The sequence below is a fragment of the Macaca fascicularis genome, chromosome 12 (assembly GCF_037993035.2).
Source record: "Macaca fascicularis isolate 582-1 chromosome 12, T2T-MFA8v1.1".
Taxonomy (NCBI): Eukaryota; Metazoa; Chordata; class Mammalia; order Primates; family Cercopithecidae; genus Macaca; species Macaca fascicularis.
The window spans coordinates 126,911,237-126,935,390 of NC_088386.1; the positions used below are offsets into that span (position 1 = coordinate 126,911,237).

The 24,154-nt window shown below is 48.9% G+C and overlaps 1 protein-coding gene across 1 annotated transcript; it reads left to right on the forward strand.

The window, feature by feature from the left end:
* SPATA3 (spermatogenesis associated 3) lies at window positions 1–12,384 on the forward strand. Its single transcript, XM_065526219.1, has 4 exons — window positions 1–1,094; window positions 4,903–5,074; window positions 7,224–7,367; window positions 12,323–12,384. Exons 1-3 carry the CDS (start codon window positions 461–463, stop codon window positions 7,327–7,329), a joined length of 912 nt encoding a protein of 303 aa, XP_065382291.1. The 5' UTR covers window positions 1–460; the 3' UTR covers window positions 7,330–7,367; window positions 12,323–12,384.
* Window positions 12,385–24,154: the final 11,770 nt, after the last annotated feature.

The window sequence follows — 24,154 nt, forward strand, 5'->3', positions numbered from 1 at the left end:
TCACCTGCTTAACCCAACCAGTTGGGGTTTGGGGGATGGTCTGTGGTTGCCATCGTCGTGAGTTTGAGACAAATGTTCGTTTTCTGAACAGCTGTTATGTTCTCAAGGAAAATTATTTGCCAAATGCAAAGGTTCTTATAAAAGTCAGATCAACCCCCAAACTCCCCTCCCACAGTGGGGGAGGGCAGGCTTTGCAGGAAGGGGTAAGCTACTCTGAGATGGTAGCAGGCCCATGGGAGGTAAAGCCTTCGAGGAAGCTCCAAATCTTCAGGAAGCTGATATGAAGATGAATGCATGGGGAGCGTGGATTTTTGAGGTCTAGGAATAGGGGGTATGTGGAAGCCAGTGACAGAGCTGAGCGTCACATCCAGGGTATCTTAGAGCAGAACAGGTAGCTCACATGGACCCAGGAACACGCCAGCAGAGAGGTGACTGAAGGCTGCGCTCTGTTCACAGAAGCATGAGGATCTGGCTCTCATGGGCCCCGTGGCCAGGCATCACCAGGTCTGTGAGGACCAGGGCCTGGGCTAAGGGAGAACGCCAGGCTGGTGTCTGTGGAGAAGACTGTCCCTGCAGCCCTGCCATAGGAGCCACCCTGGCTTTTATGACCTCACAGGAGGTGTGGGTCACTGTTCTCTGTAGGGCCTGGGTCCAGTTGGAGGCCAGAGCCAGGCCTCTAGGGCAGAGGGCGAACGGCCCCTCCAGGAGGGAGCCAGGAGATTACACAGCTCCATGTAGGTCCACGCTTAGGTTGGGAGGATCCACTATGAAGAAGGTCAAGAAGAAAAGGTCAGAGGCCAAACGCCACCGAGACTCCACCTCCCAGCATGCTAGCTCCAATTCCACCTCTCAGCAGCCTAGTCCTGAATCCACACCACAGGAGCCTAGTCCTGAATCCACACCACAGCAGCCTAGCCCTGAATCCACGCCACAGCAGCCTAGCCCTGAATCCACACCACAGCAGTCCAGCCTTGAAACCAACTCCCAGCAGCCAGCATCCCAAGCCCTTCCAGCACCCGAAATCCGCCGCTCCTCTCGCTGCCTGTTATCTCCAGATGCTAACATGAAGGCAGCCCCTCAATCCAGGAAAGCAGGTGGGCTGTCTTCTAGCTTCAGCAGTTCCAGCCTTCCTGCTGATGGAGTTCCGGGTCATCCCAGAGGCTGGTTCTTGTAGGATAGTGATGCATGGTTAAAGTGTATCCTGGAGCTGTGTTGTAGAGTGTGAAGGTTTTTGTTTTTGTTTCTACCCAAGAGACCAGGGTTCCTGGGTTTTGTTATTTCTCATCATCCTGAGTCTCATTGAAGACAGCCACACATACATATAAACATTTAACTTGGTTCTATAGTAATACTTGCTCACTAGGAATCAGCAGTGCCATGCAACTGCTAAAAAATAAAAACCAAGGATGCATAAATAGAAGCGTATGGTTTAGAATAAGGGAGGTGATGATCCTGCTTTATTCTGTCCTCATCAAGCTATCATTTTGGGCTATAAAAGATGCCTGACAAACTAGTCCAAGGAAGATAGTCCAGGTTGATGGAGGATGAGAGGGATCAGGGAGGCCATTTAGTGTATGACAGCCGATTGAAGGAGTTGGAGGATGTCTGTCTGTCAGGTGGAAGATGTGAATAGACTTGTTCCTTATTGTCCTGAGAAGTCTAAGGGCCTGATATGGTTTGGCTGTGTCCCCACCCAGATCTCATCTTGAATTCCCAGTGTTGTGGGAAGGACCCAGTGGGAAGTGATTGAATCATGGGGGCAGGTCTTTTCCATGGTGTTCTCGTGATACTGAATAAATCTCATGAGATCTAATGGTTTTTAAAAAGGGAGTTTCCCTGCACAAACTCTCTTCTCTTGTCTGCCGCCACGTGAGATGTGCCTTTCACCTTCCACCATGATTATGAGGCCTCCCCAGTCACGTGGAACTGTAAGTCCAACAAACCTCATTCCTTTGTAAATTGCCCAGTCTCAGACATGTCTTTATCAGCAGTGTGAAAACAGACACATACAGGCCCAGGGATAGGATAGCCAGACAAAATACAAGACTCTTAGTTAAATTTTAATTTTACTAAACAACAAATAATATTTTTAGTATGTGTTTCCCAAATATTGTGTGGGCATCCTGTATTTTTATTTGCTAAATTAACAACCTTACCCATGGAAGACATTAGCGACAGACAGACTTTGGCTCAACATAAAAAACTTCCCAACAATTAGCTCTGTCTGAAAATGGAATGGCTGTCAGGAAAAGTGGTTCCCCATCTTCTTGGGAGCCAAACAGTGTCTGAATAAGCACTGGATTGTGTAGAGGGAATTCAAGTGGAGTTCAGGAGGTGGGCTGGTTTATACTGCTAACAATAATGGTGATAGCAAACTAACATTATCACTAAGCATTTACTGTGTACCTAGCATTCAGCTCATGTGTCTTAATTTTCACATGTGACAATCCTATAAAAGTTCTTCCATATCATCTCCATTTTATAGATGGGGAAACTGAGGCTCATAGGAGTCAAACAAGTTGCTCCTGAGCAGAGGCTGGTAGCCCTGAGAAGGGAAACCCGCTCTATTCTGACTCCAGAACCCTCACTCTAAACCACAGCACTGACCTTTCCATTCCAAGAGGCCTAGGAGTCTCCACAAGAGGAAGAACATCTTTGTCCGAGCAGCTCCTGGATCTGCTGTGAGCCAGTGCCCATGGCTCCACAGCCTCGAACAGGCCACACTCCCTGGGCCACAGTTTACCCCCCGGGATTGTGTGAGCATAAAAGAAAGAAGAGCTGGAGATGAGAGTGCTAACTGCAAGGCATGCCACGCCAATGATCCTTCCATGGCCAGGAATCAATCCCTTCTTGACATATGATAATGATTTTGAGCACCATACTATATGTTGTAAAGACTGTGATCATCAGCCACTGAGAGAAACATTTCCGGGTTATGGTCTTCAGAACTAGTAGAAAGCAAAACTTTCCATTCCCAAGTCTTTTAATGATCACATGTGACTCACACTCCGAGAGGAATTTGGCCCACTGAAGAGGCAAAGCAAGAAAGCAAGAAACGGTGGTGGCTCACCAGTGGTTACAGCGGACACCCTATACTTCTTCCAAAGGAATTCTCTGCAGTAGAAAGGAATGTTGGAGATGCAGGATAAGGGCCTGCGTGTAAAGCATGCCATTTTCTAAAATCCAAGCCTTTTTGTGTACAGAAATATTGTAGCTCAAGAAAATGCCAGTCTTCCACTAGGATGGGTATAATCAGAAGGATGGACAATAACAAGTGTTGGTGAGGATGTAGAGAAGCTGGAATCCTCATACACTGTAGGTGGGAATGTAAAATGGTGCAGCTGCTGTGGAAACAGTCTGGTGGTTCCTCAGAGGAACATGAGGTTACTTATGACCCAGCAATCCCACTTCTTGGTATATATCCAAGAGAATTGGAAGCATATTATTAAGCATATTAGAAGCACACCAAAACTTGTACACAAATGCTCAAAGCAGCAGCATTTGTAACAGCCAAAAAGTGGGAACAACCCAAATGTCCATCAGCTGATGAATGGATAAACAAAACGTGGTATGAAATACCACAGTACAATGAATATGGTGAAATACTATTTGACAATAAAAAGAGATGACGTCCCATTTGATACATGGGACAACATGGATGAACCTTATAGACATTTGGCTAAGTGGAAGAGTCCAGTCTCCCAAAAACCCACACATCGAATGATTCTATTTACATGAAATGTTCAGAATAAGCAAATGTATTGCCAAGAACTGGGGGAACTGGAGAATGGGGGGTAACTGCTCATGGAGATAGGGTTTCTTTTTGGGGAAATGAAGATGTTCTGAAATTAGTGGTGATGGCCACAAAACTTTGTGAATATACTAAAAACCACTGAGCGCTCTAAAAGGGTGAACTTTATTGCCTGGGAATGATGTCTTAATTTAAAAACTTTTCTGTAACTAAAAAAAGAGACAAGTCTTGCCTTTAGAATCCCCTTTCCTCATTCCGGGAATGTATGTGTCATGGGCAAGTCTAAGCAGAAAGTGTACCGAGTCTGCCAGGTTGACTCTCCGTTTCACGCAGCTTAGGGTCAGAAGAATCTGTAGCTCTGTCAAGAAGCCACAGGGCTACAGATAGGAAACAGGAGGGAATAATCCAGCCAGAAATTATCTTGCCCGACCACAGAGGGTATCATCTACATTCTGCTGGGATCCATACCAGAGGAGGACAGAAACAGAAGATAAGATCGGGACTGGAAACTGGAGCTGTGGTTGTCTTCCCGATGGATCACTATGCTCTAGATCAATGGAACATGGCAGCTCCAATTCCAGGAATCCCAGTGCAGCCTCTCCTGGGGTGGGCAGTCACCTGAAATTCCATTTTCACTGAATTAAACGTGAGAAAGCCTGAGTTGAGAAAGCCAACTTCTGCAATCTACTCCCCAGAAGGGCATATCCCTTAAATTATCTGAGCCTCAGTTTCCTTATTTGTAAAACAAGAGCAACAGTATCCCCTTTACAGGATTACTGTGAAATTAAATGAGATGGGCACGCTAAGTCCAAAGCATCCTGAAGGCGTAAGCCATGACACCATCAGCACCACCTCCATCATCATCACGGTTGTTGTTGCTACTCCCAGGTAGCACCAGTATAAAACAGCCATTTTCTCATGCAGTCAGTCTTCACTTCTGTTTGGTTACAGAACATTTTGTGGGAGAACTGCCTTCCTTGGGTAGTTCATTCCCAAATCCTCAATGATGCCTGGAAAAAATCCAGGATCTGCCCTGGTAATCCTGCAGCTGCTACTGTTTTGGGGGGCCTTCTCAGACTGTGTTCCAGGCTCCCCTGCCCCCACCTCCCAGAGCAGGTACCTCCCTCACCTCTTTCCTTCTGTCCCCACAGGGCCTCTGACTCGCGCCGGCCCGCATTCCTGCTCCTGTGCCACTTGCCCCTGCAGCTCTGCTTGCTGGCGTCGTCTGGGGCTGTGCCATAGCCGCATCTTCGATGTCCTTCTGCCTCGGGACTGGCAGATGGCGCCAGGGAGAGGACTCCCCAACCTGCTCACCTTCTACAGGTTCCAAGCGTGAGGGGCTGGAACCTCAGGGCACACAGTTCCCAGAGCCAGGCTCTGCCCCCAGACCTTATTAGCAATCATGTATCATTCCTCTTGGGAATCCCAGGCCGAAGGAAAGCCTTTTCCTCTTTCCTTTGGCCACTTCCTGGACGTTGGCAGGCAGGGCCCTTTCTGACCAGCCCTACCCACTGGGTACCCTCTCCACCCGTACACAGAGGTGCCAGTTTTCTTCCTCACTGGGATTTGCCTCCTCAGTGGCTTCCTTTTTATTTTCTCCAGAGATGCCCTCCCCTCCTCAGAACACTCTCCCTCTCAGCCCTTCAGAGATTCCGAGTCGCTCAGGGCCTTTGTGTTTAAATGCTGTTTGGCCGTGCACCTCCGTGGCCCCTCAGTGGCCTGTGTCTTAGGCTGGGGCCTTAGGTTCCTGATCTGCCTATGAATGTCGCCTAGAATTTAATGATAAAAAACTACTTGTAATTCATATGCCTCCTCCACACAATAGCAAGACCTCAGCCCCCTTCAGAGTGTGCTGAGCTCTTTCTGGGGGTCCCCATAGGCGACGTGTGCCCCAGGCTGGTCTGTTGGTGGCAGCCCCCATGACATCACCCATAGTATCTGTCCTTCCTTCCTCTTCCCACAAAGCCACCAGGAGCAGTGTCATGGCTGCCACTGCCCTCATAGGAAGACCCTATCCCTGCCGGGAACAGACTGGAGATGTTCCCGTCTTTGGCGCTGCTAGGTTACATGCATGGGCCGGGAGAAGGGTTGCCATCTGTACCACCTGAGGGCCTTACAGATCTCAATGATAGAGGCCCTTCCACTTGGCGACTTCATACCCCCACCCCAGGAGCTGAGCCCCCCAACCCCCATCCTCATCCTGTTCCACTTCCCATCCTCTTCCCTACCCAATCCCCTCTCCTTTCTGGAGCTGAAAAACTCCATCTCTCCTACATATGGAGAGAAGCAAATAGATACCGGGGCGTGTGGGGAAAACATACTTGGAGCCAGAAATACTCCGCCACCCAGTAAGCCCCGTCAAGGAAAGGTCTACCTGCCACCGTTAGCCACACCCCGCCCATACACTTAGTACTTCCATCCATCCATGGCCAAATTGTGCCATGGGTTCTTATCGTTTTAAAACCAGCAAGTGTTATTGAGCGAAACTTACTATGCAGAAGACATGGGGGACTGTGAGGGAAACCAGAACAGGGAACTTTACCCCTAAAATTGTTGCAGTCTGCATGGAGAGCTAAGACCCGTGCATTTAGAAACCAAGATGCAAGATGCAAAGAGCCGTGTGTCCTCTGGGAGAGGCTCCAACAGGAACCTCTGAAAGGTTCCAACAGGAACAGGCTCCAACAGGAACCTCTGAAAGGTTCCTGTCAGCAGCATGTGAGCCGAGTCCAAAAGGATCTTGAAGCCCTCTCTGGCTTAAGATGAAAAGCGGGAGCAATCTAGATGCAGGAAAAGGCAAACACAAGGCTCAGAATCAGGAAAGAGAGCAGGGAGGGACAGGGACCATGTCTGGTCAGGACAAGACATACAGTTTTAATGCTGTTCTACTTTTAGCACCCGCATGCTTTTCTCAACAGAGTGTAATGTTGGTTTTTGGCTTTCAATCCACATTCACATTAAACAAGAATCCTTATTTTTGTAGGATTTTTATCAAAATGGGTATTGCATTTTTTGAATGCCCTCCTCACAATTATTGCCTTAATCATCTGTTTTCCTTGCCTTTGTGTGGGTGTAATATATTATTTCCCAAGGTTCCTTTCTCTCAATGGAGTCAAGTGATAGAACCTACCTCATAGGGTTGTTGTGAGGCTTGAAGAAGACACCGGGTGTGAAGTGTTTAGCACAAGGCCTGGCTCACAGCAGACTTGACCACCTTCCTAACCTGGTCCCCCTCTGAGTGTTCAGGGCAGCTGGCATCCCAGGCCAGCTCACCCTCCGATCCTCAGGGGTCTTTCGGCAGGGACTTTTTGGAAGGGTGGGAAGAATTAAATGTTCTCTTAAAAGGAGTTTGGAGAGGGGGAAGATGGGTATTCCTGCAATCCTGAGAGGGCCACTTAATTTCCACTTTCTCCTGCTCGTAGAGAGGCACCGAAGCCCAGCTTCCCACCACCCTCACTTTTGCTTTGTTCTACAGAAAACCTTCAAGAAAACCCTCCAGCCATCGTAACACGTGTCCTCCAAGCCCTCGGAACTGTGGCTGTGGCTCTGGGGGCTCTAGGAGCTGCCTACTACATCACTGAATCCTTGTGAACAAGCCCCTAGGCCCACGGTCCGGCAGGTATGTGGAGTGTTCTGTCCCTTCGAATGGAGGTGGTCTTTTCAGGTGGAGCAAGCCCCGGCCTCTCAAGAGAAGCTTGACAGTGGAGTGACCCCCTCCTGGCCTCAGAGTCAGCCAGCATGGCCCTCTAGGGAAGACCTGATGCTCTCAGATGCTAGACTCATTATTATAATCATCTGAACAGAGCCCCCACCTCCGCTGCCCTAGGATGGTTTCCCTGGTCACGGACCCTGGACGAGAGGAAATAGGAGGGATGGGGGCAAAGGTTCCTACCCATCTCGGACCTTTCTCCCTGCCTTGAAAGCTTGTTTCCTACCCAGTCCTACTGGTCCGTCACCCATAAAGCCCCCTTCTTCCATGAAACCTTCCTCCATCTTCCCAACTTCAATGATGTCTTCCATCTTCTCAACCCCTGTCCTCTCCACCTGTGCCTCCTGTGTTGTGGATGATGCTGTTGTTTGCCTGTGGCCTGTCTCCCAGCTGTCCTGCAAGATCCCTGAGGGCAAGGGGCATGGCTCACACAGCCATCTTCCCTCGCCCCTGGAAGCAGAGCCTGAGACTGGGGTTGGATGGACAGGGTTTATTGAGGAGGAGCTCTCAGGGAGTGAGGGAGGGAGGGAGGCAAGAGGAGGCAAGGGAAGGAGCTGAGAAGGAGGAGGCCAGACCTCAGCTTGACCCTGTGGGGGCCCTGGAACAAGAATGACAACACAGTTAGTCTCAGCAGAGGGGAGAGGCTTGCCCTCTGGTGCTCCTCCTTGTCAGTGCTTGGCTCTAAGGGTTGGGTAGGGACTGCATGTCTTTGTGGAAAGAGCAGCTCCCTTTGGGCTGAGGGCACTTCCCTAGAGGAGGGGCAGCTCTGAGCTGTTAGCAGCACACTCACAACTCGCAGGAGTTGAGCAGTGGATGCACCAGCCCCAGAAAGGGGATAATCATCGGTTTTCCTTGCCTTTGCAGTGGGTGTAATATATCATTTCCCAAGGTTCCTCTCTCTCAATGGAGTGAAATGATAGAACCTACCTTGTAGGGTTATTGTGAGGCTTGAAGAAGACATTGGGTTTGAGGTGTGAGGGTCTGGGGGGGCGCCAACAACTTCCACAATGATCCCCTTGCCACATCCACACTTAGCAAATGCTTAATAAGTGACAATGGAGATGATAGCATGGGGGTAATGAGAAGCATTTCACCCTACTTCCAGACCTCCACTAGCCCCAAGAGTTGATAGGTGATGGGACTGGGAGAAGATGTTCAGAATATCTCAAAAGCCAAACCCAGAAGGTGAACTCCAGGGACAGCTTACCATCCCTTCATGTGCTCTGTGATGCCATGTCCCATGTCTGTGGCAGAGGACATAGTAGTTCCTTAGCTGCTATGCTATTTCCTGAGGCATTTCCTGAGTGGCAAGAACCTCAGTTTCCTCATCTGTAAATAGGGAAAATTACAGTACCTTCCTCTTGAACCTGTTGGGAGAGGTGAGATAAGGTGTTAGAGGACAGAGCTCACTGCTGGGGGGTCCTGTTGCTGTTGTCAACATGGATGTGGTGGGAAGGATGCCAGCTTTGGAGTTAGAGCTGCCGGCTCGTTTCTTGACTCTGCTGCCTGATAGCTGGGTGTTAGAGACATGTTTCTTAATTTCTCTGACAGTGTCATGTCTAGTGGGGAGAATAATAACTACCTCCACGGGCAATGGTTTTGAGGATTAACTGAGGGGATGTGCAGAAGTGCCAGGCACAGGACCTGGTGACAGGGGTGGGTGATGCTGGCCATTGGCAACGTGACGAATGCACCCGAGTTAAAGCATTTTCTCTTCAAAATTCCTTGCAGCAGAACCTAATGGTTGTGAGCTGGAGTTCTGGAGGCAGGCAGGCTTGAGTCATAGGCCTCTTCAAAACCCAGTATTTCTGAGGCCTGGGGCAAGTTCCCTAACTCCTGATGTCTCATTTTCTTTTCATTAAATGGAGATAATAATAGCACAGCTCTCATTGGATTGTTGGGGAGATTGAGTGGAAAAAATGCATGTAAAATACTTAGCACAGTTCCTGGCACAGAATAAGCACTCAACAAAGCTACATCACCAGCAATACCACCACCATCAGCACCATCACAATTATCACCATCATTCTCATCACCATCACCATCATCATCACCACCACCATCATCACCATCATCATTCATCATCCCATCATCTGCATTACCATGATCATCACCACCACCATCATCATCGTCATCACCATCATCATCACCATCATCCGCATTACCATGATCACCACCACCACCATCACCATCATCACCACCATCATCATCACCACCATCACCATCATCATCATCACAATCATCACCACCATCATCACCATCACCATCATCATCACCATCACCATCATCACCACCATCATCAGAATCATCTGCATTACCATGATCATCACCACCATCATCACCATCATCATCATCACCATCACCATCATCACCACCATCACCAGCATCACCACCATCACCATCATCCTCATCACCATCACCATCATCACCACCATCATCAGAATCATCTGCATTACCATGATCATCACCACCATCATCACCATCATCATCATCACCATCACCATCATCACCACCATCACCGCATCACCACCATCACCATCATCATCACCATCACCATCATCACTACCACCATCATCATCACCATCACCATCACCATCATCATTACCATCATCATCACCACCATCACCATCATCACCATCATCATCACCACCATCACCATCATCACCATCATCATCACCACCACCACCATCACCATCATAACCATCACCATCATCACCACCACCACCATTATCACCACCGCCACCACCATCATCACCATCACCATCATCACCATCATCATCATCACCACCATCACCATCACCATCATCATCACCATCATCATCATCACCACCACCATCATCACCACTGCCATCATCATCATCGCTATCATCATCACCACCATCATCATCACCACCAGCATCATCACCACCGCCATCATCACCATCATCACATCACCATCACCATCATCATCACCATCACCATCATCATCATCACCATCATCACCACCCCCATCACCATCATCATCATTATCACCATCATCACCATCATCATCACCACCACCATCATCACCACCACCCACCTCTATCACCAGGCCCGGCACCTGGCAATTCTGCACATCCCCTCAATCTTTACAACCATCACCCTTGGAGGTAGTTGCCATCATCACCATTATCATCATCATTATCATCATTACCGTTTGTTAAATCAGTGACTTTGGATACCTGTAAAATCACTTAATATTTTTCTTTAAATTTGCTTACTTTTTGACTGGGAATAGTGGCTCAAACCTGTAATCCTAGACCTTTGGGAGGCCCAGGCAGGAGGATAACTTGAGCCTGAGAGTTTGAGACCAGCCTGGGTAACATACCAAGACCTTGTCTCTACAAAAAAAAAAAAAAAAAGAGCGAGAAGAAGAAAAAAGATTAAAAAGTTAGCCAGGCATGGTGGCACATGCCTGTAATCCCAGCTATTTGGGAGGCTAAGGTGGAAGGATTGCATGAGCTCAGCAGTTGGAGGTTGCAATGTGCCATAATTGCACCAAGGCACTCCAGTCTGGGTGACAGAACTCTTGAGACCCTGTCTCAAGAAAGAAAAAAAAAAAAAAAGGCCGGGTGCGGTGGCTCACGCTTGTAATCCCAGCACTGTGGGAGGCCGAGGCGGGCAGATCACGAGGTCAGGAGATCAACACCATCCTGGCTAACATGGTGAAACCCTGTCTCTACTAAAAATACAAAAAAATTAGCTGGGCGTGGTGGCGGGCACCTGTAGTCACAGCTACTCAGGAGGCTGAGGCAAGAGAATGGCATGAACCCAGGAAGCCAAGCTTGCAGTGAGCCAAAATCACACCACTGCACTCCAGCCTGGGCAAAAGAGCAAGACCCTGACTCAAAAAATTTTAAAAAATAGGCCGGGCACAGTGGTTCACACCTGTAATCCCAGGACTTTGGGAGGCCGAGGTGGGTGGATCACCTGAGGTCAGGAGTTCAAGACCAGACTGACCAACATGAAGAAACTCTGTCTCACTAAAAATGCAAAATTAGCAGGGCATGGTGGTTCATGCCTGTAATCCCAACTACTCGGAAGGCTGAGGCAGGAGAATCGCTTGAACCCAGGAGGCGGAGGTTGCAGTGAGCTGAGATCGTACCATTGCACTCCAGCCTGGGCAACAAGAGCAAAATTCCGTCTCAAAAAAAAAAAAAAAAGAATATTAGCTTACTTTTTAACTGCCCAGGGAAGAACTTTAGCCAATGAAAGTCTCCTGGGCACCTGTATGACGGTCACGGTGAGGGAGGGCGATGGGAGTGCATCATGGGGGTACATTAAGTCGTGCTGAGCTTGTAGGCTCAGCTCTTAATTAACAGGCAGTTTGACATCCTTCACTGTCCAGGGAGCGAAGAACCATCTGACGACAGTGGCGTCTTTCCTTTTTAGGGAAAGATGCTTCTAGAATATTCTTTCCTAAAGTTTGGTAAACCTCTCCCTTGGCATCTTCCTCAGCTGAGGATGAGGCCCTGAAAGCAAAGGACTTCTTTCCCAGCCATTTTGGGCATTGAATGTGGTCAAATCACTGCAGTGTAGCTTTTGGGGGGTGAGACTCCATCGTAGCTGCAGGGGACCCAGGGAAGGCGCTGGCACCGATGAAATGAGCAGGAGCCAAGCCTGGCCAGGCGCCTGGCAAAAGGCGTTACAGCCTGAGGTGTGTGGCTGAAAGAAAGAGTGGATGCAAGGAATGGAAGAAATTTGAATCCTAAATAATTTATTTCTCCACAGAAGGATCATAGTTGCTGAACCCTCACCTGTGAGGCTGTGAAACTGGAAAGCCACAGGATTCCAGGTCACATGGGGTATTATCTAAGCTGATTGGTCTGTCCTTGTTTTTCTTACAGATCCAGTTTCCATCAAAGGACCTGTCTTGTCACTAAAATTAAAAAAAAAAAAAAAAAAAAAAGAATTCTGTTTCTTTAGCACATTTTACTTTAGAGACATAAAAGCTGGACTTGGCAAATGGCTAGGAAGGGAGGTGTGGGGACCCCGGTGACCTTTTGAGTCGCAGGTCAAGCAGAATTGGTGCCTGTCATTCCTGTTCAGAGCCACAGACCCCCGGTGGAGCAGCTTTCTCTGCACACACTCACAGAACACAGTGTTTGCTTTGGATGTTCTCACTCTAAATGAAGGGATTATAAAGCTTAACTCAATAGTTAACGTAATTAGTCATCTGCACCTGTGTCCCAGGGTACTCCCAGTTAGTGGGAATAGGAGAAATGTACCGGTTCGCCTCCAGGCCTGCACCCCAGAGGACAGAGGCCCTGTGCCCAGGAACACCATCTGTAGAAATAGGTTCTTTTAGGGTCACCTGTGATGGGGAGTGGCCTGCCATGCAGCCTTGTGGTTAGTGCTGGTGATGTGGCTACACCCAGCCAGTGCCCAGTGGGATTTTACCTCCAGCTCCTGAACAGCGGATTCGAAATCTTAGTTCAAGGTGATTCCAGCAAACACCAGTAGGGGAGAGGAGTGTAAACGAGGGAAGGAGACTGGGCTTGGTGGCTCATGCCTATAATCCCAAGACTTTGGGGGGCCAAGGCGGGAGGATGGCTTAAGCCCAGGAGGTCAAGGCTGCAGTGAGCTATGATTGTGCCTCTGCACTCCAGCCTGGACGACATAGCAAGACCCTGTCTCAAACAAAATAAAAAGGAACCACCAGAGAAGGGAGGACAGCCAGTACTGGTGAGTCCTAATGCAGTGGCCATTGAGGGCAGCTGAAGCCTGATCCTGCTGGGGCGTCATGGGGTGGGAGAAGGCAGAACACACACCACACAGCATAGTCAGCCCACCTGACAGGGAGCTGAGGTATTTGTAACCTGTTGGTCTTGGAGAAAGGCTGTGAGGAGGGAGGTGGTTAATTCCTCCACACTTTTGTCCCACTCTGGAGAGGAAACCCCCAGGCAAAGAAATGCAGATGTGAGGTGGGGGTCAGCCCACATGCACTGGAATGGTGACAGCTGACAGCGGTGACAGCGGCATATGGTGTAGGGGTGGAGGGAGGACAATGCTGAATGCCTGTGAGGCATCCACAGACCCATGCCCAGGTGACCTGCTATGCCTCTAAGAATTAGTTAGACTGGGACCTAGCAGGGCAGCCATTGGGGAGGCAGGGAGCTGGTTTACCCGCAACAGCACTGGTGTGATTGGGCAGGATGGGCCAGGCTGGAGCCCATTCTCCACCCCCCAGTCCCAGGATTTCCTTTGTGAAACAGGTGTGGGAGTTGCGTGGGGTCATGTTGTGGTCCTGTCCTGCAGGGACAATGAAAGGACCTATAGACATGGTGGAAGGGACTGGGTACTCCATGGCTGCAGCTTCTGGACTGAAGACACTTCCTTTTTCTGGCGTATTGAGGTCCCCCTTTATTGTAAATGTTGGACAACCTAACCCAAACTAGGCTTAAGCAAAATGAGAATGTATTAGCTCCTATAAAAGTCAGGAGAGAGTTCTGGTTCAGATGTGGTTTGCTCCAGGGGCACGGGCCATTTCCCTCTCTCTATAGCAGAGTTAGTTCCATTCTAGCTGCAGCAGCAACAGCTCCCAGCCTACAGAGGTCAAGTGTAGCAGAGAGGGTGAGCCGGCCCGTCTCCCCACAGCAAAAGGCATCACAGCTCTGACTAGGTCCTGTGTCCCTCCTAGTAGCCATCACTGTGCCCAGGAAAATGCAGGGGGCTGTTTGGCCAGGTTGGAGCTGCACAGCCTCCTTTGGAACATGAGGATAAAATCCCAGAAACCGTGAGCACGGAGCAGGGAAGAAAATGATTCTCCAACTGCAGTGTGGGTAACCTGTTACCAAAAGGGTTGGGAATGGACACTGGGCAGCTAAAAACAGCACATGCCCCCTCCAGTTGGCTGTGGGTCTGCAGCCAGGACCTGTGCTCACCCTCTGCTTCTCCCCTTTTTCCCCCATCACCACCTCCTTACCAGAATGAATGCTCAAGTGGCCAGGAGAGAGAACTCTCAGCTGGCTCAAGCCGCTGACTTGCAGTGGATCCTGGCAGCTGGATCCCCCGGGCAGCAGTGAAAACTAGCCTCCCGTCCCCAGGGAAATGTGTGGGCACTGCTGGTTGTCACAGTGACTGGGGGATGCTGTGGGCTACTAGTGAAGGTCAAGAATGCAATGCACGAGACAGACCACACAATAAAGAATCATCCCATCAAAACCCCAAGGGCATCCTCCTAGACAGTCACTGTCACCTGGGCTCATCTGTGGATCTGTGGATGCTCTCCCACACTGGCCTTGCATTGTGGCTCACGTTGCCCATCGTGGACCATAGGGATCCCTCTTGAAGAGTGGAAACCGCACATGCTAAACAGCCACATGCCGGAGTCCCCATCTTCATCCTGCCGAGTGCAGTTCTGTTGACACATCCACTACTCTTGGTTAGGTCCTGGAGGCAGGGAGCAGGTTTTTCCTTCTCAAATCCTTCCCAGCACATGAATGAGTAGACCTGTCACCATCAGGAGCATTTTGGGATACATTAAGATTTGGCTTAGGCCATTGTATTCAGAATGGTTTATAAATGTGATCACTGGAGAGGACTGTTTTAAGTACAGCCAATTTCAAGCAACAGCCCCTGATAGGGGCTTATGAGAGGGAAGTTTAGAGCTGGAAAGAAGAGTGAGCAGGTATATTTCCTATTACCATGCAGTAGCTGAGACTGCTCTGGCTGTGAGTTTGGGGACAGTCTGGCTGAGGCCGGGCCTGCAAGTTGTAGGGACCAAGGCCCTTGGTCCCCTAAAGGTTCGCTGAACACTCACATGAGGCAAATTGATTAATAGGAGAAAGGCGTACACATTCATGTATACACATGGGAGCCTTCAGAATGAAGACCCAGAGGTACAGAGGAAACTGTCCTCATGCTTAGTTTCAACAAAGATGGACAGCCTTGTAGAAATAGGACTGGACAAAAGGGTCAGATTTAATGCTGACAGACTGTGTGGGGAACCCAGCAAGGCCTGTCTGTCTAGATTCTTCTCGGCCTCTCTGAGCAGCATTCCTTCCTCTGGGGCATGGGGCAAGATCTCTGGAATGGGGGTCTCATGACTGACGGCAAACAAGGTAGATCAGATCATTTTGTTATGGCCAGTTCTTGCACAAGGCTGGGAGAAAATTCAAGTAATACTTTTAGGTTTTCTGCCTAGCTTTGGGGAGAATGGGTTCTGGTTTCTATGGCCCCTTGGGAAAGGATTGAGTTTGTATGGCTAGCCTTGGGGGAGATGGGACTGAGAGATAGGAGGGCAGGAGATCAGGGGAAAACTTTCCCTTCTGAGGCCTTGGTTTTGCAGTATGATTGTCTAAGCTCCAGCAGAGTCTAGCATCTTCACCAGGCTTAGCTCAAACCCTGGCTGTGAACATTGTCTCAAGACCGTCAGTTGGCCTGGTGCAGTGGCTCACACCTGTAATCCCAGCATTTTGGGAGGCCAAGGCAGGCAGATGACTTGAGTCCAAGAATTGGAGATCAGCCTGGGCAGCATGGTGAAAACTCGTATTTTGTATTTTTCCAAAAAAAAAAAAAAAAATTAAAAAATTAGCGCCTGTAGTCCCAGCTATTTGGGTGGCTGAGGTGGGAGGGTCACTTGAGCCTGGGCAGTCAAGGCTGCAGTAAGCTGAGATTGTACCACTGCAATCCAACCTGGCTGACAAAAGGAGACCCTGTCTCAAAAAAAAAAAAAAAAAAAGAAAGAAAAGAAAAAAGCCATCAATCAATTGGTTATTAATTAATTAATTATTTATTTATTTGAGACAGTCTTGCTCTGTTGCCCAGGCTCAATCTCAGCTCACTGCAACCTCCACCTCCCAGGTTCAAGCAATTCTCCTGCCTCAGTCTCTTGAGTAACTGGGATTACAAGCATACTCCACCACATCTGGCTAATTTTTGTATTTTTAGTAGAGATGGGGTTTCACCATTTTGGCCAGGCTGGTCTCGAACTTCTGACTTCAAGTGATCCGCCCACTTCAGTCTCCCAAAGTGCTGGGAGCCTCCGCACCCGGCCCGGTTGGTTATTCTTGAGATAGGTCGGTTCCAGCATAGTGATACATCCAAACGCAGAAGAAAGTCCAGGAAGCCCCATCCTCCTGTACCTGCCTGTCTGGTCTCTCCAGTCCACTGTGCCAGGGACACAGGACCAGGTGAGAAGTCCTTGGCTTTTCAGATACCACCTGGTCTCCATCCTCCCCACCCCCACCCTTGAGGACAGCCACCCTCCCACTGGCCATGAAGCCTGGCACCCAGGCCATCCCTCAGTCACAGAGTAAGTAAATACCCAGGATCCAGGGAACCAAACTGCCAGGTAAAGGTAGCCATGAGACTCAGGGGATACCTGCCATGCAACCTGTCCTGCCAAGGCCCCAGGCTCAGGGCCATGTTGGAGTCAACCAGGCCTGCAGCCACCAGTGATCCTTCAGAGGAAGGACAGTGCTTCAGGCTGCTGGTACAGGCTCTGGCTTCGCTGGGAAACTCAGGAAGGCCCTCGGTCCCCAGGCAGCTCCCGCTCTGCATGTGCAAGCGCAGCAGGTACTTATTACACCTCAGCCAGTCACAGGGGGTCGGAGCAGGGATTTGAACTGGAGAAGTGCCCTTGCCAATGTCCCAAGATGTTTCTCCTGGCCAAAGCCAGGAGAAACGAATGAGGAGTACAGAGGAGCTGAAGGCGCCTGTTTGTTGGGAGTCTGGAGGAAAGGAGGTGCCAATCGCCAAGGGGCAAGGAGGAAAGTGTCCAAGGCAGAGAGCCAGGTTGGTCCTAGCAGCAAGGCTGAGCCAGAGATCCAGGCTCAGGCTCCTCCAGGAGGGGCCTCGAGGTTGAGAATTTAAAAAGAAGAGTTCTGTTCAGGTCTGGGGAGTGTCTGATCTTATGTAAGGAGTGCATCAAGGAGATGAGTGGAGAAGCCCATTTGTCTCCCACTGGGGTCAGGATGAAGGGTCTGGGCTGACTAGCTCCAGAAGAAGCCGACCCCTTGGGACTGAGTTCTCCTTTAAACCTTTCTCTTCCTCTGTTCTGCCCTTCTCCTGCTGCCACTGCCAGCAGTCAAACATGGACTGTGTGTGCCATGTTCCGGGGAATCTGATGACACCCTGGACACTGATGTGTGGATTGCAGTCTGCTGCAGGATGACATGGGAGTTTAGCTGTTTTTTTCTAATGGGGCTCCATTCTGTGAGTCTGATAGGAGGTGCTTTTAACGCACTGATAAACCAACCTCAGGGAGGTATTACGTACAGAAGATTCCCAAGGCTGCCGTTGCTGAAAGAGACTTGGGCTACTGGCGGGGAACTAGGTGAGCCCCCGTAGCTGAACAGAGCTGCAGAGAAATGGAATAGAGGATCACGTGGTGTCTGTTTTGTGCCTTTAGCGGTCAGTGTTTCAAATGTATTTGGGGACGTTGCTTTCTCTGCGGGAACAAGCAAAAGAATCGTTTTGTTCTGATGAGATTAGGAATGAATTCAGTGAAAGAAACTTCCAACTCCCTTGTCCATCTCCCTTCATCCCATTCATTTGGCAAAACCACAACCCTGGGGCAAATCCAGTTCTCTGCCTCCTGCGCACTTGGACTCGTACAGCTAAACTTTGGGAAGCTCAGCCGTGCAGGCCAAACTCACTTGAAATTCATGACCATGGGCTCCAAGTGGGCCTCGATGCTGCCAGGGATCAAATCACATTTTATTCCCCAAGACACTTCTCTTCTGTACTCAGACCTACCCCTTCTCCTCCCTGTTTCACCGGACCTCCAAGCCTCACCACCGAGTCTCCCCACCTACCAGCACCCTCTTGAGTATCCACCCCACTTCACCCGAGGCAATGACTGATCTGATTTCTGTCACAAGAGACGCATAGACACATAATTTTGCCTGTTCTAGAAACTAACATAAATTGACTCAATCAGTTTGAACCTTTTTTACCTGGCTTCTTTCACTCATCTTAATATTTTAAACCTAAATCGTATTTCTATATATATCAGTAGTTTATTCCTCTTTATTTCTGAGAAGTATTTCATTGTGTAAAAATGCCATAGCGTGTTTATCTGCTCACCTGTTAATGGACATTCAGATTGGTTCCAGTTTTTGGATTTTTTTTTTTTCTTTTGAGACAGAGTTTCACTCCTGTTGCCCAGGCTGGAGTGCAATGGGGCGATCTCGGCTCACCACAACCTCCACCTCTCAGGTTCAAGCGATTCTCCTGACTCAGCCTCCCAAGTAGCTGGGATTACAGGCACGCACCACCACACCTGACTAATTTTGTATTTTCAGTAGAGACGGGGTTTCACCATATTGGTCAGGCTGGTCTTGGCCTCCTGACCTCAGATGAGCTGCCCACCTCAGTCTCAAAGGCATGTTTTTAATTCTACTGGCATTTTTATTTTGGCTAATTTGCTGTCCATTTTATTAACTTGTTTGGTTAGTTAATATCCGACATAAAATCAAGGGTAATTTTTTTTTTTTGAGGGTCTTGCTCTGTCACCCAGGTTGGAGTGCAGGGGCATGATCAACTCACTGAAGAAACATTTCTTGGTCTAGGCTATAGGCTGGCCTTAGAATCAGCTCACCTGCAAAGGTGTCCTATTGTCAGGGACGTCTTAACCAGAGTGACTGCACCTCGAATAAAGGCCAGATAAAGCCAGACTTGCTGGGTTACATTCCCTGGGGGTTAGACACCCTTCATCAGAAGATGTTGGTAGTTCAAAGAAGGGGTTAGTCATGCTAACCAAACGGAGACCCAGAATGTCCCGGTATTTAAAGAACAAAGCATCCTTCATTTGAGAATAAGTTTCACTTTAAAGGTAATAGTACTCTCATAAATTCTTGCTAAAATCAATAGTTACATAGGAAAATAACAATGCTAATAGCCTGTCACAAGCTGATCACAAGCCTTTGTTTATAAAGTCTGCTATTCTTAGCCTTAACATCCCATGTAAGCAAGTGTTACATTTAAGTTAGGGGAATTCCTTCTCTTTCTTTCTGAGGACACCCTACTCTGTAATAGACTAGTTTCTAGTAAACTGTTCTACCTTTGCTATGCACTGCGACTCGCCCTCTTTCCCACATGAAATCCAGGAACTCGCTCTTGGAGTCTGGGATAAGACTGCTTTTTCCAGTTATACTGTGTGTTCCTGGCTTTGAGGGTCATCCTGGGGGACGGAAGCTGCCCATATGGACCCCTCAGCTCTGTGATCCCAGGTGCAAGATTGGGACAGCAACCTGGTGGCATTCCAGGGCACCCCTGGTATTCTACTGGTCTCCATCCTTCCAAAAGGACACCCCCCAAGAGGCTGACCACAGGCCACAGGGGGAGCACTGGGAGGACTGTGTGTTTGGAGAGGGTGAGAATGGGGGAGAGGTGTTGGCCAAACACTTCCATCTTTCTCACAGTGACCTCTCAAGTTACCTCCCTGGAGTGAGCCAAGGACCTTCAGTGGGCTCCTGTAAAGGGGGTCAAAGCCTTTTGTGGGTCAGGTGGGTTAAGGTGCTCTTCCTTCTCAAGGCTCTCTTGGCCTCCTCAGAGCAAAGATGATCTAGGGATGGGCCAAAGTGAGCACCAGCAAACCCTACAGGGAGTCCCAGCTGGGGAGAGAGGGGAGCACCAGCAAATCCTACAGGGACCCCCAACTGAGATGAGAAGGGAGCACCAGAAAATCCTACAGGGAGTCCCTCAGTTGGCAGCACCAGCAAACCCTACAGAGTCCCAACTGAGGTGTGAAGGATGGAATGAAAGGGAGCCCACCTGAGCGGCAGTGGCTGGAACTATCAGCGCCTGCCACCACACTCAGCTAACTTTTGTTTTGGGTTTTTCTTTCTTTCTTTTTTTTTTTTGTAGAGACAGGGTTTCACCATGTTGACCAGGCTGGTCTTGAGCCACCTGCCTTGGCCCCCCAAAGTGCTGGGATTTCAGGTGTGAGCCACCATGGCCTGCCAGAACCTAGTCTTTGAAATGCCAAGGCAGGGAATTAGGGGAGGTGTGGGTGGTGGGGCATAGACAGAAATGCCCCGTGTACCAAACAGCCGGGCTCCATCCTCCTGCACTGGCCAGTGGCCTCCCTTGCAGAATTGACCCACAAGGCCGTATCCTAGAGGCAAGAGGAGGCAGCAAAGCCTGGAACAGAGGCCTGTGGAATTGGGAATCAGGCCACATGTTTAACTCATGCAAAGTAGCTCCCTGGAAACCTGCAGAGGAGAAGCGACTGAACACACACATCCCAAACCCTCTGGGCCTCTAGGCACCCTCAGCCTGCAGCTACTGGGGGAATGGAAAGTGCCTCCTTTCTCTTCTCCCCCCTGCACTATTCACAGGGAGCCACAAACACAGAAAGGCCTCATTCACAAGCTCCAAGGCCTGGCCCTCCACCGAAAGCTTTCTGAAAATGCAAATGTCTCAGAAGTGGATTCGTCTTTTCAAACACTTTAAAGTGGCATATTCCCACGGAGCTGTGAAGCAGACCAAGATTTCCCTGGGCAGGAGACGCCTTAAAAATAACATTTGCATTTCAAGGAAGCAGAACTTCCAGCTGTGAAGTCCGGCTTGAAAATAGAAGGTGGGAGCCTCAGCTCTTCCGGCATGTGCAGGCACGAAGCCCCCACTTTCCCTGTCTGTGCCCCACCGCCACCTTGGCCTTACCTCCTCCATCCTTTCATTCGGTGCTAGCTTAGGAGTGCCCATAGTAGCCCTGGGTGACTGGGGACTCACAAGACAGAGCTGTTGCTCACCAGAAGCTCAAATCTAGTGAGCTGGACAAGCCTCTAAATGAGTCAATTCCGCTCCCATTCCAGGGACCCTGGGTCTGCCTGTTCCCTTCCCCCATAGAACCAGGAGGTTCTGGGTTCAACTCTCCTCAGAGGAGCAGATCTCCACTGTGGTGAAAAGCACAGGGCATTTCTGTCTATGCCCTACCACCCACGCCTCCCCGAATTCTCTGCCTTGGCATTTCAAAGACTAGGTCCTGGCAGGGCATGGTGGCTCACACCTGAAATCCCAGCACTTTGGAAAGTCAAAGCAGGTGGCTTGAGACCAGCCTGGTCAACAAGGTGAAACCCTGTCTCTACAAAAAAAAAAAATATATATATATATATATATATATATATATGAAGATTAGCTGGGCATGGTGGCGGGCACCAATAGTCCCAGCTACTTGGGAGGCTGAGGCAAGAGAATCACGTGAATTTGGAAGGCGGAGGTTGCAGTGAGCCAAAATTGTGCCACTGCCCTCCAGCCTAGGCAACAGAATGAGACTCTATCTCAAAAGAAAAACAAACAAAAAACAAAGGCTAGGTCCCTTCCCTGGCTTCTGACTCTAGCCTGCAGCCAGGCCTTCTAGGGGGCCCCTCCCTCCCCTGGAGGCTTCCCCTGGAGGAGCGGGTGCCCTCTCCTCTCTCCTCTCAGGCATCAGATAGGATTCAAGCTGAGATAAACATGAAAACAACAGAAAGCAACAGAATCCTCTCCTCTCAATACCTTCCCCATTCACCACCAAGACATCACTCTGTTAAAATGTACATTTCCCCACCCTGATGATACAGGATTTTATACCACATATTTATTGTCTGCTCTTTTTTACCCACTTCTCAAAGAAATCTTTCCATGTAATATCTCATTTTTAAACAGCTGCATGGCGTTCCATCATATGCCTGTTTCATAATTGATCAAATGAGATTCTACAGAGCTTACCATAGTGCCCATGTACTGCTCAAAGAATCCTGGCTACAATATTAGTTAGACCCATTTACAGGGAGCAGGGAACCTAGCCCCATCTGGCTTAGACAATAGGGGAACTTAATGGTTTATGTCACTGTAAAGTCTAAAGGTAACACAGGCTTTGGGGAGAGCTTAATCTGACACTTTCTTTTCTTTCCCACTGCCCCCCTTTGCCTTCCATGATATCAGCTTCCCTCCCCTTTGGTTGTAAGATGGCAGATCCTGGAACAGAGCCAAAAGCACCCACAGATACAATGGGACTTTCTCTACATCTAGAGAGAGTGCCCACAAGCCTGTGAATTTCCCAGCATTCTGAGCAAGAGTCCTATAATTCACTCTAATTGGACCAACTCAGGCCACATCCCCACCAATGACTGGGCCCCAGGGAACTGGGAATGTGTTGACTGGCTGAGGCTGTTTGCGGGCCACCTAGGGGCCACCTGTGAGTCGGATAGGGATTAGCTTCCCTTGAAGTGAATAGGCTGTGTGAGAGAAGGCGGAATATCCTAATGAAAATTGTGTTATTTTAGTAAAGAAGTGTGGGAAACCAAAATATGCCACCCAAAAATATTCTTTGGCGTATTTTGGGATGGCTATTCAGAGCGGCTACAGACACAGGAATAGCTCTGGAAACTTGTGTTTTTGCGGGGAGTTTTGAATTTGTGGTAGGAATCTACATTAGTGAAGTAAATTGTGGATGCAAACAGACTTCCTCTGAGACCCCTTTATCTGCCTTATCCAGATCTCTCAGGAAAAAGAGACTAAAAGTCTGACACTTTTAAAGTCTGATAGAAAAACTTTTTTTTTTTTTTTTTTTTTTTTGGAGACAGGGTCTCACTCTGTCACCCAGGCTGGAGTGCAGTGGCACAATCTCAGCTCACTGCAACCTCCACCTCCCGGGTTCAAGCCATTCTCCTGCCTCAGCCTCCTGAGTAGCTGAGATTACAGGAGCGCACTACCACGCCCAGCTAATTTTTATATTTTTAATAGAGATGGGATTTCAATGTGTTGGTCAGGCTGGTCTTGAGCTCCTGACCTCAGGTGATCTGCCTGCCTCAGCCTCCCAAAGTGCTGGGACAACAGGCATTAGCCACCGTGCCCATCATGACAGAGAAATTTTACCACAAGCTGCCATCTGAACTCATATTGCAGGAAGAAAGACTGAAGTTTGTCAACACACTGGACATCTACTCTTTCTGGAGGCTGTTGCTTGTGAGCCTTCATCCGCATAATAAGACAGCCTTAGCTCACCATGCATCTCCTCCCCTCTCCTTCCCGTAACCTATCGCCACCTCCCCCAAGATGCTCCAAGCCTCTCTTCCTTTCCATATGGTATAGAAACTTCAGCCATCTGGCCTTCTTTTAGTCTCATATTTTGTGTGGCCCCTATGCACATGTTCGTGTTAATACATTTGTGTGCCTTTTCTCCTATTTATATATTGCCCATTTATTTCAGCAAACTTAAAGACTCAAACCTTCAGCAGGGGAGGGAGAGATATTCTACACCCCAGAATCAAGGATTGCTGAGAAGGCCATCAACACATGTCTGTTTTCAGTACTGGTTTTTCTTTATCTTTTTCTTTTCTTTTCTTTTCTTTTCTTTTTTTTTTTTTTTTTTTTTTTTTTTTTTTTGAGGTGGAGTCTTGCTCTGTCGCACAGGCTGGAGTGCAGTGGCATGATCTCAGCTCACTGCAACCTCCACTTCCCAGGTTCAAGCATTCTCCTGCCTTGGCCTCCCAAGTAGCTGGGATTACAGGCGTGTGCTACCACACCCAGCTAATTTTTTGTATTTTTAGTAGAGATGGGGTTTCACCATGTTGGCCAGGCTGGTCTTGAACTCCTGACCTCAGGTGATCCACTCACCTCAGCCTCCCAAAGTACTGGGATTACTGGCGTGAGCCACCATGCCTGGCCTGATTTTTCTTTTTTTAACCATTCTCCTACTAACAGATATTTAAGTTTCTTCAATCTCACTTTTATAAATAGTACTGCAA

What these genes read in the sequence shown, in the direction of transcription:
- SPATA3 (XM_065526219.1), top strand. Translation starts at nt 461, where the DNA reads ATGAGGATCTGGCTCTCATGGGCCCCGTGGCCAGGCATCACCAGGTCT. An exon ending in CCCTCAATCCAGGAAAGCAG is followed by an intron (nt 1,095 to 4,902) that starts GTGGGCTGTCTT and finishes CTGTCCCCACAG; the next exon opens with GGCCTCTGACTCGCGCCGGC. An exon ending in AACCTGCTCACCTTCTACAG is followed by an intron (nt 5,075 to 7,223) that starts GTTCCAAGCGTG and finishes TTTGTTCTACAG; the next exon opens with AAAACCTTCAAGAAAACCCT.